The sequence below is a fragment of the Globicephala melas genome, chromosome 13 (assembly GCF_963455315.2).
Source record: "Globicephala melas chromosome 13, mGloMel1.2, whole genome shotgun sequence".
Lineage (NCBI taxonomy): Eukaryota > Metazoa > Chordata > Mammalia > Artiodactyla > Delphinidae > Globicephala > Globicephala melas.
This window is the reverse complement of record NC_083326.1, coordinates 65,462,728-65,480,251: the sequence shown is the minus strand read 5'-3', so window position 1 is coordinate 65,480,251 and position 17,524 is coordinate 65,462,728. Positions and strand designations below refer to the sequence as shown.

At 50.0% G+C, this 17,524-nt stretch overlaps 1 protein-coding gene across 1 annotated transcript; it reads right to left on the bottom strand.

Annotated features, from left to right (window-relative positions):
- Nucleotides 1-12,545: 12,545 nt before the first annotated feature.
- On the bottom strand, nucleotides 12,546-17,129 carry LOC115850482 (melanoma antigen preferentially expressed in tumors-like). Its single transcript, XM_030852199.2, has 4 exons — nucleotides 17,085-17,129; nucleotides 15,558-15,877; nucleotides 14,605-15,213; nucleotides 12,546-13,122 (listed from the first exon to the last, which is right to left on the bottom strand). Exons 1-4 carry the CDS (start codon nucleotides 17,127-17,129, stop codon nucleotides 12,546-12,548), a joined length of 1,551 nt encoding a protein of 516 aa, XP_030708059.2.
- Nucleotides 17,130-17,524: the final 395 nt, after the last annotated feature.

Here is a 17,524-nt window from a genome sequence, read left to right as displayed (position 1 = left end):
TCTGTTCCTGGAACTCCTACCTGGCTCTCCTCAGTGACGCTGAATCAGAAGATTCCATGCCTTTTAAAGCCCATTATAATCCAATCCCTAGCATCCAAACAGGGCTCCAATCATGTCCCTGAACCAGTTTATCCTGATTGGATATTCAGCTAGAAACCTTTCACCCAAATTGCCAGTGAAAGGAAAGAATGTGGGTGGGGCTTCAGGGCCAGGCCCAGAAGCTGCCTTCCTGGTCCCCATGGCAGGAGTCCCCACTCCTCTCTCTGGCGTCCACAGGCTCACCACCTCATCTCTAATTTACCTGCATTTTAAGCTATTGGGGATCAGCAGGGGCAGGGGAATGTGGTCCACACAGATATTCCAACAGAACCCAGGCTGAGGTCAGGAACCTGAAAGGACAGAGGTCCTTTTCCAACGCCAGAAAATTCTCCATCTGCAGAGAGCAAACCCCTGCTCTCCTCCTGTCCCTGGGGGATCCAGGGGGCAGGGCTCACTCCCAAGTGGTCTGCACTTGAAGACTCAGCACCCATGGGACTCCCGGGGTCCTCATTGTAGGTCTTCAGGCTGAAGCCCAGGAGCTTTTTCTAAGCAGGGGCTCATTCTTTCTTAAACCAGTTCCAGGGGTGACAGCTCATACCCTGGTCTCCCTCTCTCTCCCCTCCTCCCTCCCTCCTCCTCCTTCACTCTCCCTTCCATCCTCACCACCTAGATTACATCTGAAACTTTTCCTCCCACTGCCTTTACAGCCCTCTGCATACAGATTCTTGGAGATAGGGAGGGCTTCTAACAACTCCTCACTGGCAAGAATTATTTGTATTTCCACTCCTAATGCAACAGAGTCACTGAATTAGAACAAAAATGAAGTTCACTAAAGAAAGCATACTGAAGTGCCATAACCTGATATAACATCAAAAATACCTTTCTGGGACTTCCCTGGCCGTCCAGTGGTTAAGACCTCGTGCTTCCACTGCAGGGGGTGCGTGTTTGATCCCTGGTTGGGGAACTAAGATCCCACATGTCAGGCAGAGCAGCAAAACAAACAAACAAAAACCTTTCTTGAGCTTCCCTGGTGGCCCAGAGGTTGAGAGTCTGCCTGCCGATGCAGGGGACACGGGTTCGTGCCCCGGTCCGGGAAGATCCCACATGCCATGGAGCGGCTGGTCCCGTGAGCCATGGCTGCTGAGCCTGTGCGTCCGGAGCCTGTGCTCCGCAACGGGAGAGGCCACAACAGTGAGAGGCCCGCGTACCACGCAAAAAACAAAACAAAAGAAAAAAAACCTTTCTTATCAAATCAACATGCTATACACCTTAAATTCACACCATATATGTCAATTATATCTCTCTGAAGCTGGAAAAATAAGTATAAATGATCTGACCATTAGAAAGAGCTCATTTTATACTTTTTAAAACGGATGGTGGTGAGTATCAAAACCCTATGCTATTTACATTCTTTTGGATACGTTTAAAAGCATGATAGTAACAGTTTTATTTCCTTTTTTTTTGGCCACGCTGTGCGGCTTCCTGTAGGATCTTATTTCCCTGACCAGGGATTGAACCCCGGCCCTTGGCAGTGAAATCGCCACCAGTTTTATTTACTTAAAGGGCCTATTTTTATTATACGCCAGAAGCTACATCCTTTGCAGTGTTTACACTTATGATGAAAACATTTTTTTTTTTTTGCGGTACGCGGGCCTCTCACTGCTGTGGCCTCTCCCGTTGCGGAGCACAGGCTCTGGACGCGCGGGCTCAGCGGCCATGGCTCACGGGCCCAGCCGCTCCACGGCATGTGGGATCCTACCGGACCGGGGCACGAACCCGTGCCCCCTGCATCGGCAGGCGGACTCCCAACCACTGTGCAACCAGGGAAGCCTTGATGAAAACATTTTTGATGTCAACTTTAAAATGTTTGAAAAAGTTAGGGGAAAAGAAGGAAAATTTTGACTATTTGATACGTTTATAAAGATTGCTCAAATCTCAGAATCACCTGGGACATTGTGAAACATACAGATTCCAGGGCTGCATCTCACACCTGGGAAACTCAAATTACCAGGGCAGGGGCCTGGGAATCTGAATGTTCAATGTTTGCCCCATTTGATTCTGAAGTGAAGGGTGGCCCAAGGTGGAAAATCCTCCAATACTTTGGGAAACACTGATCTCTCCTATGATTAAAATACCCACGAGTCCACTCCTTCAAGGGAGCCTGAGGATGGGTTGAGGGTCGGGAATTCATTTCCCTTTCATTTGACACACTGAGCACCTGCCTTGGGATGAGCATTTTATTGGTGACTCAACAAACCAATCAGGGACTTCCGTGGTGGCCCAGTGGTTAAGACTCCACACTCCGAATGCAGGGGGCCCGCGTTCGATCCCTGGTCAGGCAACTAGATTCCGCATGCCGAAACTAAAAAATAAAATAAAATCAGAAACATCCCACATGCTGCAACTGAGACCCGGCACAGCCAAGTCAATGAATGAATGAATATTAGAAAAATATAAAAAATAAACCAATCAGAGGCTGGAGCTTGAGCTGGGTGCCTCCCCCTCCCTGTCACAGATTCTAGGACCCCCACCTGGGATATGTAAGCAAAGCCCAGAGATCAGGAGTCAGTTCGGGCTGCACTTTTGAATCACCTGGATTGTGCTTCTTAACCCTCAGTGAATCTAAGGAATCAGCTACACGGTCTTGTGAAAATGCACATTGTGGTCCAGCAGTTCTGGGTAGAGCCTAAGAGTCTGAGTTTCTCACAAGCTCCAGGTGATGCCCAGGCCACTTGGCCAAGGACCAAATATTAACCAGTAAATACTAGGGAGCTATTGAAAAGTACTTATGTCCTGGTTGATTCTGCCCATCTTACTCCAAACCAACAGAATCAGTATCTTCAGAAATGGGACCAGGGAGTCTGTATTATTAAAGGTCCCAGGTCTTTCTAAGGAGCAGGTGGGGTACAAATCCCCTGCTTCAGATGATGACAGCATCTGTGCAGCATTCACCAGGTGAATCACCCCTACCATCACCCCCTGTTTTGGGCTTCATTGTGTCCTGCAAAATTCATATGTTGAAGTCCTAACCCCCAGCACTTCAGAATGTAACCGTTATTTGGAGATAATACTCTTAAAGAGGTGATTAAGTTAAAACGAGGTTATTAGGGTGGCCCCTAATCCGATCTGATGGGTCTCTGTATAAAAAGAGGGAGGGGACCTCCCTGGCGGTCCAGTGGTTAGGACTCCGTGCTTTCACTGCCGAGGACCTGGGTTCAATCCCTGGTTGGGGAACTAAGATCCCAGAAGCCACGCAGCGTGGCAAAAAGGGAATTGGGACACACAAGACATCAGGGATGCTTGGACATAGAGGAACACAGGGACACAACAAGAACACTCTCTCCATCTGCATGCCAAGGAGAGAGGCCTCAGGAGAAGCCACCCTGCCAACACCTTGATCTTGGACCTCTAGCCTCCAGAACTGGGAGTAAATAATTTCCTGTTGTTTAAGCTCTCCCCCACCCCCAGTCTGTGGTATTTGTTATGGCCGCCCTAGCACTCTTACACACTCTTTAGATCAGGAGCCCATGGAGAGGGCTCACCTCAGGTATAGGTAGGGGGTATGCAGGTGATAGCTCAGCTCCCAGGTGACTGCCGGCCATCAACAAATGCCCAACCACCCTGATTTTTCAGGAAGCAGTCTGTTCCTCTTGTGGATTACTTCCTGAAGACCACTGCTGCTAGGGGCCCCACTCAATTCTCTTTCTGGCCCCAACTCTTTTACTTCTCACTCTAGACTGTGATGGACAGAACCTTGAGGACAGAGCGAGTCCCATTCTCATACCTTCCTGAACGTGAGGGGAAGTATCTGTTTTGGCCAAGAAAAGGAAGAAAAACAAACCACAGCTGTAGAACAGAATACTCTGGGACATCCCTGGCAGTCCAGTGGTTAAGACTCCACGCTTCCACAGCAGGGGACGTGGGTTCGATCCCTGGTCCGGGAACTAAGATCCCACATGCTGCACGGTGGGGCAGAAAAAAAAAAAAAAGGAAATGACCTGTTCTAACCTTTCCTTCCATGGATAGCCCCATGGCCAAGTCCAGCCCAGGCCCAGTGCTGTGGAGACAGCTTCCTGGGACTTGTGGTCATGATAGTGGAGTGATATGTGGTCAGCCTGATTATCTACCAACAGGGCTGGGCATCTCACACCATCTTAGAACTTTGTACCCAGGAGGAGATCAGGCCCTCAGGACCACAGGCTGTCCTCCTGACATGCAGACCAGAGCTGTGTGAAAAGTGGACTCTACTTTACAATGTGGCCCAGGAAGCACACCTCTTCCTGAGGACACTAATCCAGGTGGCCAGCCTCTACCCCTTCCTCCACCTCCAGGGGAGAGCTTGGCTCTACCATTGTTCTCCAAGCTTTTTCCTCCTCCACTCTCCCTGGGAGAGCTTTATCTCAAGAGACTAGGGTTTTCATAATCAGTGGCAGAGCCTTCAGCTTCCTGCTGCTTCTGCTCTCAGCTCTAGGCTCTGAGTTAAATGTAAGGGTGTGGCAGAGATGGACCAAAAGGCAAGGACCAGGACACACTGAAAAATTCAATCAGTGATGACTTATACCACCTGCTTACCCAAAGCAAGGTGATGTTAATTTCCAGGGCATTCCTAGATGAAAATTTCAGTGGCCCATGCTAGCCACAAAAAGGGTTTAGTGGGAGCCCCCAACTCTAAGGGGTACCCCTAAGGAAGGGGACTTGGTCACAGAAAAGTGCTCTGATGGGCAAGGGGAATTAGTTAAAACCTTAGCTCTGCCAGGTTGGCAGAGAACCAGGATTCGGGGGAAATTCTGTCTGTACCACATGGATTAAGGTAAAAACTCCAAATTACAGATGAATCATGCCAAGGAGAAAAATGTCAAGTTACAACTAACGCTGAAATCCTGAAATCAGATGTGACTCTTTTTTTTTTTTTGACAATTGAGAATGGATTTTGGTCACCCTTTGAATAAAAATCATGTACAAGTTTTTATTCATTTAAAAACAAAACAAAATAAAACCTGCGGGGATATTAGTGGCATAAAAGCACAGTTAGACAGTGGATCCAGGGATAATGTATTGTCTCTTAGAAACTCCTTTTTCTTGGCCTAGCTCTGTGGCTTGAAGGATCTTAGTTCCCCAACCAGGGATTGAACCCCTGCCCCCTGCAGTGGAAGCTCAAAGTCCTAACCACTGGGCCCCCAGGGAATTCTCAGAAACTACTTTTCAATTAAAAATCATACTTATGCAGAGTTAACAATAAAAGTGAACCACGCAAAAGAGCATTCACCCACTGTACAGCAAGTCTCACCTCTGCCCCAGACCACAGGTATCTGTCTCTGTTCCCAAAATAAACTGTTGTTGAGAATTTCTCAAGTGTCCTTCCTTGCATGTCTTCCTCATCCACAAGCACACACCCCTCTTCCCCTGCTTTTATGTAAATGGTGTATATTATTTGCATACTCCGCAAATTTAAGTTGTGTTTTATTAACATAATTTTACTGAGTGACTTTAACTTGGATGGGGAGAAATCGATCAGGGAGTTGGATGATTATTCTCATTTGATTTCAAATGATCAGAAGCAAACAAGAATGCATCTTCTGTGGAGGATGTGAGGGAAGGACCACAAAGGGGGGCATGAGATGCTTCGTGAACACAAAGGCATGGGCGTCCCAAATTCAAAGTCGAAGCAACTTACAGGTAAATGTCAGAAAGTGCTCTTTGGACATATCTGTGTTTTCTGGTTGTATGTTTCTACTAGAAAAGATCCCAAGCCTTTTCCAATGGTGGCTTAAAATGCCACTAGGTTCTATCTTTACCCTGAAAACGACTGAGTCACTGAAAGCCTCACCGGAAGCGGGAGCTATTGTTGGGAAGAATAATACCAATAACAGCAATTAATGTTTATTTAGCACTGACGATGAGCCAGGCCCTGTTCCTGGAGCTCTATGTCTTTTATTGCATTTAATCAAAGTTATGGGACTTCCCTGGTGGCATACTGGTTAAGAATCTGCCTGCCAATGTAGGGGACACCGGTTCGATCCCTGGTCTGGGAAGATCCCACATGCCGCGCCACAACTACTGAGTCTGCGCTCTAGAGCCCACAAGCCACAAGTACTAAGCCCGAACGCCTAGAGCCTGTGCTCCACAACAAGAGAAGCCACCACAATGAGAAGCCTGCGCACTGCATTGAAGAGTAGCTCCAACTAGAGAAAGCCCGCGTGCAGGAACGAAGATGCAATGAATCCAAAAATTAATTAATTAATTAATTTAAAAAACCAAAGTTATGAGAAGGTATGTATATATTATTATTATATCTAATTATTATAATATGATATACTATAGTACAGATTTTTTTTTCATGGAAAGGCATTTTCTTTTAAATACTGCAGTGTGTACATGTCAATTCCAAACTCCCAATCTATCCCTCCCCCCAGTCTTTCCCCCTGTAACCATAAGCTCGTTCTCCAAGTCTGTGAGTCTCTTTCTGTTTTGTAAATAAGTGCATTTGTATCTTTTTTTTAGATTCTGCATATAAGCGATATCATATGATATTTGTCTTTCTCTCTCTGACTTATTTCACTTAGTGTGATAATCTCCAGGTCCATCCATGTTGCTGCAAATGGCATTATTTTATTCTTTTTAATGGCCGAGTAATATTTCATTGTGTATATGTACTACACCTTCTTTATCCACTTCTCTGTTGATGGACTTTTAAGTTGTTTCCATGTCTTGGCTGTTGTAAACAGCACTGCAATAAACATTAGGGTGCATGTATCCTTTAGAACCACGTTTTTCACTGGATATATGCCCAAGAATGGGATTGCTGGATCATAAGGTAGCTCTATTTTTAGGTTTTTGGGGTATTTTCAGCATCTTTATTGGAGTATAATTGCTTTACAATGTTGTGTTCGTTTCTGCTGTATAACAAAGTGAATCAGCTATATGTATACATATATCCCCATATCCCCTCCCTCTTGAGCCTCCCTCCCACCCTCCCTATCCCACCCCTCTAGGTGGTCACAAAGCATGGAGTTGATCTCCCTGTGCTATGCAGCTGCTTCCCACTAGCTATCTATTTTACATTTGGTAGTGTAGATATGTCCATGCTGCTTTCCCGCTTCATCCCAGCTTACCCTTCTCCCTCCCCGTGTCCTAAAGTCCATTCTCTATGTCTGTGTCTTTATTCCTGTTCTGCCCCTAGGTTCATCAGAACCATTTTTTTTTAGATTCCATATATATGTGTTAGCATGCGGTATTTGTTTTTCTCTTTCTGACTTACTTCACTCTGTATGACAGACTCTAGTTCCATCCACCTCACTACAAATAACTCAGTTTCATTCCTTTTTATGGCTGAGTAATATTGCATTGTATATATGTGCCACATCTTCTTTATCCATTCATCTGTCAGTGGACACTTAGGTTGCTTCCATGTCCTGGCTATTGTAAATAGAGCTGCAATCAACATTGTGGTACATGACTCTTTTTAAATTATGGTTTTCTCAGGGTATATGCCCAGTAGTGGGATTGCTGGGTCATATGGTAGTTCTATTTTTAGATTTTTAAGGACATCCATACTGTTCTCCATAGTGGCTGTATTAATTTACATTCCCACCAACAGTGCAAGAGGGTTCCCTTTTCTCCACACCCTCTCCAGCATTTATTGTTTGCAGATCTTTTGATGATGGCCATTCTGACTGGTGTGAGGTGATACCTCATCGTAGTGTTGATTTGCATTTCTCTAACAATTAGTGATATTGAGCGTCTTTTCATGTGCCTCTTGGCCATCTGAGATATTAAGAAACTTGCTCACTATCCCAAAATAAATCGCATCCCAGGCCTGGACCTTGGCAATGGGTCTATAGATCCTGAGCTCTTAATCCCTCACGTGCATCTCTCTTTCAATAAAGTCTCAAGTGTCCGGGGTCTGCCAGACATGACGCCAGGTTCTGGAGCACAGAAGTAAATGGTAACTACCTCCCTGGATCGTTATGACTATTAAATAAAATAATGCCTGCAAATAATTTTGTACTATTGTGAAACCCAGCCTTCAAGATGGCCCTCGGTGGTCCCTGCACGCTGGTCTTCACACCCTTGTATCGTGACCTCTCACAAGGAGCAGGGCACCAGCAGGATACTGTGGAGTGCTAGTGTGTGATTTCCAAGATTAGATCACAATGGACATTCTGCCTTGCTCTCTTGAATCACCCGCTCTGGCAGAAGCCAGCCAGCAGCCATGTCATGGGAACACTCCGGCAGCCCTCTGGGGAAGTCCACGTGGGGAGGCACTGAGGCCTCGAGCCAAAAGCCAAGGGAGACAGCCATCCTGGGGGAGGATTCTCCAGCACAAGTCAAGTCTGTCAAGTCTTCAGACGAATAAGCCGATTAAGCCAGTATTTTGAGTCGACCCTCACAAGAGACTCTGAGCCAGAAACACCCGGCTAAGCCACAGTAACTATGCAACAGGAAACAGTTATTGTTTTAAGCCCCTACGTTTTGGGATCATTTATTTTGTAGCCACATCATTGGCCATATGGGGGTAAATTCAACCTCCAGCCCCTCTCTCCTCCCTGGAGGTCATCGGGCTGGGACTGATTGTTTCAACCCTCTAATCACAGGATTGGCCCCACTGACAACCACCCCCAGCCTTAGGCACTTTCCTGAAGTCACCTCATTAACAAAAGACACCTTGATCACTCTCATCACTTAGGTAATGCCAAAGGTTTTAGGAGGCAGTCAGGTTTCATCTCTGTCCTGAACCGTTTCGGTCCATTTAAGGGATTGCGTGGAAGCACTTCTCTACCTGTCAACTAAAACACTGGGGGAACTGAGCTGGAAGAAAGAAGCAAGTGGAGCTGGATCTTCACCAACGAGTGAAGTGAGGATAACATGGGTCCATCTCCTCAAAGGAAGACAAGATATTGAATATCCTGTGGACAAGAACAAAGCCATGCAGGTGCCCAACGGGGCCATGAGTGTGGGGAGTATGTAGAGGTCGGACCCCGGGCCCCCCCGGGCACTTGTGCTTCTCACACGAACCCCACTCTGGCACTTTTGGGTCCACATGGCACCCACCACTGCATTTCTGCAGTTCAAAGTATCCCACGACACAGACTCAGCGTCTCCAACTCCCCTCCAACTTTGTGTCAGCTGCAGAGTCTAGGCTATTTCTCTCGGAACCTAGTTGCATAAGCCCCCTTATTAGTACCTCAGTGTAGTTTTGATTTGCATTTCTCTAATAATTAGTGCTGTTGGGCATCTTTACTTGTACGTATCAGCCATCTGGATGTCTTCTTTGGAGAAATGTCTATTTAGCTCTTCTGCCCATTTTTCAATTGGGTTTTGTTTTGGTTAGTGAATTGTAGGAGCTGTTTGTGTATTTGGGAAATTAAGCCCTTGTTGTTCGCATCATTTGCAAATATTTTCTCCCAGTCCGTAGGCTGTCTTTTCATTTTGTTTACGGTTTCCTTTGCTGTGCAAAAGTTTTGCTATGCAGTACTTTGTTTAGGTCCTGTTTGTTTTTGTTTTTCTTTCTATTGCTTTGGGAGACTGACCTAAGGAAACATTGGTACGAGACTTATGTCAGAGAATGTTTTGTGTGGCCTTTTTTTTTTTGGCCGTGCTGCACAGTTTGCAGGATCTTAGTTCCCAGACCAGGGATGCAATCCAGGCCAAGGCAGTGAAAGCGCCGAGTCCTAATCACTGGACTGCCAGGGAGCTCCCATGTCAGGCCTTCTTTTGGTCTTGTTTCTGCCCGTGGCTATTTCCCTGTGTTAGATCGCTCTCTGGCTCTTTCCTATTCAGCTTCACCCCTCTCACATCCTATCCCTCAGCTGCCCTAACCCTCCTGCCTGTCCGACGTGCAGCTGGGGCTGCTCCTGGGTAAATGGTTACTTCCAATCATCCCACCCTATGTGCCATACTCTCCCTGCCTGCTTCCCAACAGCTGCACACCCCGCTCCCCCTGCCCACACACACACAGGGCCTCCATCCACATGGCCCCCGGGCCCCTGGGCCCCCAGCAGTCACTACCTCCCCATGCCCCATCCTTACGGATGAGCTTCCTCTTCAGCCAAACTTGACTTTGAGAACCTCACTGCATTGATAGCATATGCCTCTTGGAACATGTTGATGACAAAATCTAAATTCTGAACAAAGACTCTTGTAAGATTTCTTTCTCAAGTGTGGTCTCTGGGCCAAATAAAGTCCCAAGTGCAGGGCACCCTGCTTGAGAAGCAAGAGGCAGTGTTCACTTTTGCTTTTCTTCCTTTACTTGCATCGGGCAGCTAATAATCACCACTGTCGTATATGGGGCCATCCATGACCGGGGCAAGTGCCTTCCGTAGGTTAGCCCTGTGGGTGACCTCACTGCAATGTCACGAGGCCAGTGTGGTTATCTGTCTTGCGGCTGAGGAATCTGGCACTGAGATCACACGATCTCTGCCTCTGTCCTTCCTCGTGGAGAACCTGCTCGTCCTGTATACTTTTCCTCATATCCCAGAGGTGCCAGTTCCCGTTCCGGAAAATACGTTCTGTAACTTAGGGATGCTTGGGGATGCTGAGACTGGGTGCGCACTGGGGAAAAGTAAGAGAGATCTTTTTCTGACTCCCTTCTTCCCAGCACACCATCACTTATACAGATGTCTGCATTCTCTCTTCTTTCAGAAATGGCAAAGCATGTCCACAAGCCGAGGGGTCCATTTCTTGTTCTTTCTTACGGGGCATAGGGTAGGAGGCTGGCAGGGGTGGGGCAGAAGAAAAGAGGGTGCCTGCTAGGGGAAGAGGATAGAGAAGGGCCAGTGGCTGTGCGGCAGGATAAGGGATTGCTGACAGTTGGCCACACCACATAGGCGGTGGAGGATGGCTCATGGTCAGGGACATGCAGACGAGCCCTGCCCCGGCCTTGGTGTGTGGCATTCTCCCCAGGTCGTGTGTGGGAAGCCAGGTAAGGCTGCCCAGGGCCACAGGGCGGACCCCACTCTATGACATGTCCCTTTTTTTTTTTTGTAAATTTATTTATTTACTTATTTTTGGCTGCGTTGGATCTTTGTTGCTGCGCACGGACTCTCTAGTTGTGGCGAGCGGGGGCTGCCCTTCATTGCGGTGTACGGGCTTCTCACTGCGGTGGCTTCTCTGTTTCGGGGCATGGGCTCTAGGCACGCAGGCATCAGTAGCTGTAGCGCGCAGGCTCAGTAGTTGTGGCGCACGGGCTTAGTTGCGCTGCGGCATGCAGGATCTTCCCAGACCAGGGCTCGAACCCGTGTCCCCTGCATTGGTAGGTGGATTCTTAACCATTGCGCCCCCAGGGAAGCTCGTGTCCCTTTCATTTGGATGGGCTGTCTTGGGGGGTCCCACGGGGTGGCCCCACCACACCCCCAAACCAAATTTGACGTTCACCTGCTCTATCTGAGTGCTCCCAAGACCTGGCGTGGGTTTGTTCTCTCTTGGGACCCAGAATCCAGGGCATCAGAGCTGGCTTATCACCTCCTCGACAGGGAAGAAGGGGGGTCTTCCCGGAAGAAGGGCATTCTCACCCTGGTGTGACCTACCTCCGCACAAAATGATGAACTCTTTTCAATGTGGGAAATGAATAGTAAACAAATGTTATTTGTCTATATGAGCTTACTAGTATTTTGCTAGCAGGAATTAGGATGTTTTTACAGGCCACAACTGACTGAATTCAAGGGGCTGGACGCAGTGGGAAGGCGGGTATGGGCTGGTGAGTCCCAGAGGCTCCAGATGGTCTGTGGGTGGATTTTTCTCCCAGGACTCGGGGCCTGACTTTGTACATTGAAGCCCTATCCTGGCACCACCCAGGGCCAGGGATGGAGGCTCTGCATCTGCTGGATCCACTGGGGAGGGTGCTAGAGTCCAGGACCTGGGTGGAGCTGGCAGCGAGGGTCCCTTGGAAGAATGTTTCCTCCAGTGGTGCTCACTATTGGGCACTTAGTACATTCCAGGCCCTGAGGACACACCTTGTGTGCAATGATAGACTGAACAGGCACAGAAGTAAGTGAGGACCTAACAGGTGATCCAGAAACAAGACCAAAGGGAGGGAGAAATGGTGCTGTTAACTCTTGGGGCCGAACCTCGTCCAGCCTAGGCTGCCTGGGCCTCACACAGGCTGGCTTCTTACTTAATCACTAACAGGAGATTATTGAGGTTTAAACGGGAGAATCACGGTCACAGATCACAGCGAACACCAGGTGAATGACACTGAGGTTCCCTTTATTTCTGACCATTTCTTTATAACTATCCACGTAGGGGTAACGCCCCCATCTACTTCTCAAGCCTGAATCCCCCTCTAGAAATTTAGATTCACATTTCTAACTCTACAAGATGCATCTCCCCGAAGATCCCATCAACTCCCCAAGTCACCATCCCCCCCGCCCAGCTCTGAATCACCTTTCCTTTTCCCGCTAACAATGAACAACTGTCTGAAACTATAGCTTGTGTTTCTTCGAGATGCGCTGACGTCTGAGCGGCAGTGTCCGCGTGCCCGCGACAAAGCCTGCGGCTTGTTCGCTGGGCTAGGCGGCCATGTAACAGGGGCACAGGATGGGCTCTGGGTTGTAGAAGGTCCTGTCGCCACAGTGCGGACAGGGGTCGCCGCTGAACCAGACCATACTGGGAAGCCCCAACTCCTGCAGCACCTGCTTGAGCCGGGCGTGCAGGTGCGCCAGGCGGCCCAGGTGGACGGTGCCGTGCACGTCCTCGTAGCTCTCCAAGGGCGCGGGGTACAGCACGAAGCTCAGCTTGCTCAGCCCCACGGTGTGGCGCAGCAGGCTCTCCAGCACAGCCATCGAGATGGGGTTGCCGCAGAAGCTGAAGGTGGTGAGCTGGGAGCAGTGGCTCAGGGCGGGCAGGAGGGCGCTGAACTGGGAGTCCATGATGCCACACTCGTCCAGGTCCAGGTCCTGGAGGGTGGCCGAGGCCTTCTCGATCAGGACCCAGAGGGGCTTGGAGCTTATGCTGGTCAGGTTGACCCCGCTAAGGCTCAGATCCTTCAGCTGGCTGACGCTCGGCCACTGCGACAGATGCATCAGGTCTGCCTCTGAAATCAGGCACTTGGTAATCGACAAGGTCTCCAGGGGGTTCTTCAGACACCTGGAGAGAGACAGAGCAGTCAGTCCCGGGAGGATGGAGGTGGTGGGCGGAGGGATGTGGGGTGGCCCAGGCCTCAAGGGAAGAGAGGCCCATTTCACCAGATCCCAGTCTTCCGGAGGAGGTTGCATGGTCAAAGGAGAGGTGCCAGGTCAGCCCAAGGTTGAGCGGGGTCCTTCCCCATCCCTTATCTGCCGTGTGACGGGGTCGAGGGAAGGAATCCTCAAGTGCTCCCTGTGCTCACCCGTCAAGTGGGGGACGACATACCCCTGCCAGGTGTTGTGAGCACAGGTAAGGTAACAATGGCAGGTGCCCACTGGGGAGCCTGACCCCATGTCCCAAGTGAGAGAGGGGATCAGCAAACTACAGTATTGGGAGACATGACCTAAACTGCTTTTAACTCGGGCTTCCTTCCTGCCGCCTCCTGGACCCCATCACCTGTTTCTCTGTTCCCAGGGAGAGTACTGGGATCTGTGCTTAAAGGGCTAAGCCAGGCAAGGTCTGGCAACGTGCACAGGGGTCCAGCCGGCAGGGGCTAACTCTGGTCGCTGTATCAGCCACACACCATCCCTCACTTTCCACAACTCTTTTGTCTGTCGTTGTCCTTGTGTCATGAACACGTTTATTCTTAATGTTTTGAGTTTGCAGTCGCCAGAAAGGAGATCAATCCAACTCTTTCACACAAATACATCGGGCTGCATTCTCTCCTCTTTCATCATTGTGTTCCAGGTAAAGCTATGATTCTATTTTAAGAATGAAGAACACATTTCTAGAAGAAATCATCTGTTACTGAAGAATTCCTATATAATCAGAAGCCTTAGAAGCAAATAATAGTTGTAGTTTGGACTCGAGATTGGAGCCACTTCAATAATGATACTCATTTGACTTTTTGTTTCTCTTCTCTGGACTATTTAGGAGCAATAACTGCTAACGTCCTGATGGACGCCGCAACTCTTCACTCCTGCTCCCTCCCCGTCATTTCCACAATCACCCATTTCCCACGTCACACCTCACCTGGAGCCTAAAGCAACCCGGGACAGACAGGCAAGTGGGATAGGTGGGAGGGACAGGCTCACGTGGACCAGCTGCTCAGCACAGAGCTTCCGATTTGAAACCTCACGTTGGATGGGCTTTCCCCTGGTTAATGTCCTCCTGCTTAGTTATTTTCCATCATCTCAGCTTAGACATCACTCTCTCAGGAAGAATTCCCAAAGCCACCCTCACCTGGCCCAAAGCCCCCACGATGCAGATTCCCAGCAAAGAGTCCCCTTTGACAGGCATCTAACTGAAGCCACACCTCTGACCCTAACCTGGGAGGCTATGTGACAAGATGCCGGGGGACGGACTGGCGGCATCGTGTGGACCTCTGAGTGGCCCGTGCACTCTGGCACCATCCGTGGCAGGCAGACAGTAGACAGACACCCCACGGATAACGAAACGAGAGAGGCCTGCCTTGGTCTGCAGAGAGACAGTGCCACGCCTCACCTGAGCACCTGGTCCAGGCGGCCCTCAAGGAAGGAGATGGAATCCAGGTAGAGCTCCTGCAGGTGCTGCAGGCTGGAAAACTGGCAGGTGAGCTGGCTGACGCAACGCTCCTCCATGCCGGGGGCGGCGTGCAGTGTCATGTGGATGTGCGAGAGGAGCAGCCGGCGCAGGTTGATCATCTGGCCCAGGTGCGGCGCGAACCTGCCCAGGGTGGCCAGCTTCCAGGTGCAGTTCACCTCCAGGTCCTGGACAGAGTCGAGCTGCACCAGCTTCAGGATCTTCCTGATGTTCTGCATCGGCATGGAGAAGACCCTCAGCTTCTGACAGCACAGGCGGAGTGAGCCCCTCCTCTGCTTGACCTTCTTCAGGAGGTAGCTTAGGGACGCATCGGGGGTGCCCTCCTTGAGGCACAGGTCTATGAGCACCTCCACGGGGGCCGAGGTCTGCTTCGACCACGCCCTTGCACCTTCCACCCGGCGCCTCTTCCTCACGGGCCGGGCCACCTCAGGCTCCAGCAGTGAGCACACACCAGCCCTGGTGCCGGAACACACGGTCCAGAAGTCCTGGTGGGCGTTCCGGCGCAAATCCAGCACCTGCAGCTTCCACCGCCTGCGGGACAACGGGAGACACACTGAGCTGTGCGGAGACCCACGGGGACCAGGACCGCACGGCTCAGAACCCAGGCAAGGGTGCTACACCCCAGACACCAGCTGCTCCTCGAGCTTCCGGGGCCCCTCCTGGTCCCCACTTTAAGCGCCACGAGGAGGGGGCTAGCCCACGTGCCTTTTGTCACCTCTGCACCTTAAGTAGCCCTGCACGCCCGAAAGCCTATTCCCAGAGTGGCCCAGCCACGGCCCCAAGGCCTCCCCGTGGCCCCGCACCATACCCCACCAGATGCCAGCTGCGTCTTGCTCAGACCCCCAGGCCCCACCCGCCTGCTGGGGCGCCCTCACCTGGGGCGGACCTCCTGGGCAAGCAGGACGTCCAGGCCGTCGATTGCAGCTTGGAAGGTCTCCAGGTGAGGCTTGTGCTCCTTCATCAGGGCCCCCAGCGGGAGGCAGGGGAAGGGCCAGGCCTGCACCATCGCCTTCACGGCCTGGCTGTGCATCCCGGCAAAGGCCGCGGAGAACAGGGGTGGGAAGAGCTCAGCGGGCAGCTCCTCCAGAGCGGCGATGGCCAAGGCCTCATCCCTCAGCAGGCTCTGGACGGCCAGTTCCAGGAGTTTCGGCGGGGCCCGGATGCCCACCCTGAAGAATCTGCTCAAGAGTGAGTACTGGAGGGACACCAGAGAGCAAGGGGTGGGTCCTTCTCCGGCCAAGGACCGGCGACCCTGCCGTCCCTCCACCCTCTAGGGGACCCAACGCAGGGCCAAAGACACCCCTCTGGCCACAAGGCCACAGCTCTGGCCCCGCTGGCGCCAGCCCCAATGAGGGGACGAGGTGACCTCTCGCCCTATCCCATATCCACCCATGCTGCATTTAATCCCAGCCCCTCTGAAAGGTGGGTACCTAGAAGCCTGACAGCTGACCCCACCCTCTCCGGAGAAAAGCTTCTGATTATCACTCAAGGACTGAAAACAACAGGAATAAGGAGTTTAGCCCAACACGGTCTCTTCCTAAACTCCAACAAATAACCCAGATGGGAAAGGTGGAGGAGTACCACACAGTGGGTACTGTTACCCCATTTAAAAATCTTTAAATCAGAAACCATAAAGCAGCATGACAGTATCTGATAGCATGTGATGTTAGAGATTAAGAAAAATAAAAACTGATTCCAAGATGTACCTATGAGTATTATTATTATGGAATTTTTTTTTATTCCATGGAATTAAAAAAAAAACTTTTCATTTCTAAAATGAAAACAAACCAAAAAAGCCCTTTAAACTAGTAAAAATCACAAAACCATAAATGATATGAACTGTAATTACTAGTCACAAACCAAATATGTAAAATGTCATCCAAAAATTCCAACTAATTAGATGTCTTACATCAATAAAAGAAAAAAAATCTATTTGGTTAAGAAATACTGTAACTGTCTATGAGTGGCATAACCAGAGCAGAAATCAAAACGTTTGGGATTAAGGCAAAACTTCACTAGAAGCAAAAGCAAAGCCTGCTACTGCAAACGTGTACAGAAGGCGAAGAAAAATTCTCTACAGGACCTTGGCCTGCATGGCCTGTCCTGTGGAGACCCTGGCTGGGGCAGCGGTCAGGGCCCGAGGCCCCAGATGCCAGGGCGGGTGTGGTGCAAGGAGCAATGTGCTCAGGCCTCTGAGTCCCTCCTCTGGCTCCTGAGGAGCCATGAGAGGCCTTCCTGGCCACACTTTTCAGATCCCAGCTGAAATTTCCATTTCAAATGGAAAGCGGAATCTTATTACTGGAAATCCATCCAGCTAACGCTGATTTGACTTTCTCCTTACACACAACTGATAGGATCCTCTGTCCACTCGTGAAAGCAAAAGATAAAAGAAGAAAACCAACCTGCAAGCATATTTGTTCGAGGAGCATGGGCCACATCAAAACCATCCCAATGTCTGAGTTAAGCCAGCTTTGTGCAGACCTAGTGGTGTCACCCCAAAGGAAAAAGAAATATAACACAATTCCTGAGAACCACACAGTCACTTATACGTAACCTACAACTGCAAAATGTGTGCCCGTTCATGGGGGAACAGAGGTAACACTGAGGGATGGCGGGTCCTCCAGATTTTGAGGCTTAAGGCTTCCCCAAAGGAGGTCAGGTCAAAATGACAACTAGGAGCTGGCTGGGAAGAGGGAGGGGCTGGGCGTTTGTAATGAGACCAAGGAAATTACCCAAGACCAGGGAAAGTGTGTTGTGTTTGGAGGAATTCAGAGACCTTTGTCAGGATGGGCCTGAGAAATTGCCAGCAGGAGTGGCTACGGGGGGACCTGGTGGATCCCTT

Bases quoted from the DNA above. Each gene is read 5' to 3' on its own strand.
- LOC115850482 (XM_030852199.2), bottom strand. From the start codon at position 17,129: ATGGTTTTGATGTGGCCCATGCTCCTCGAACAAATATGCTTGCAG. The intron at 15,878-17,084 runs GTTGGTTTTCTT...GTGTCCCTCCAG, and splicing joins TCGAACAAATATGCTTGCAG to TACTCACTCTTGAGCAGATT. The intron at 13,123-14,604 runs GTGAGGCGTGGC...GTCTCTCTCCAG, and splicing joins CGCCTGGACCAGGTGCTCAG to GTGTCTGAAGAACCCCCTGG.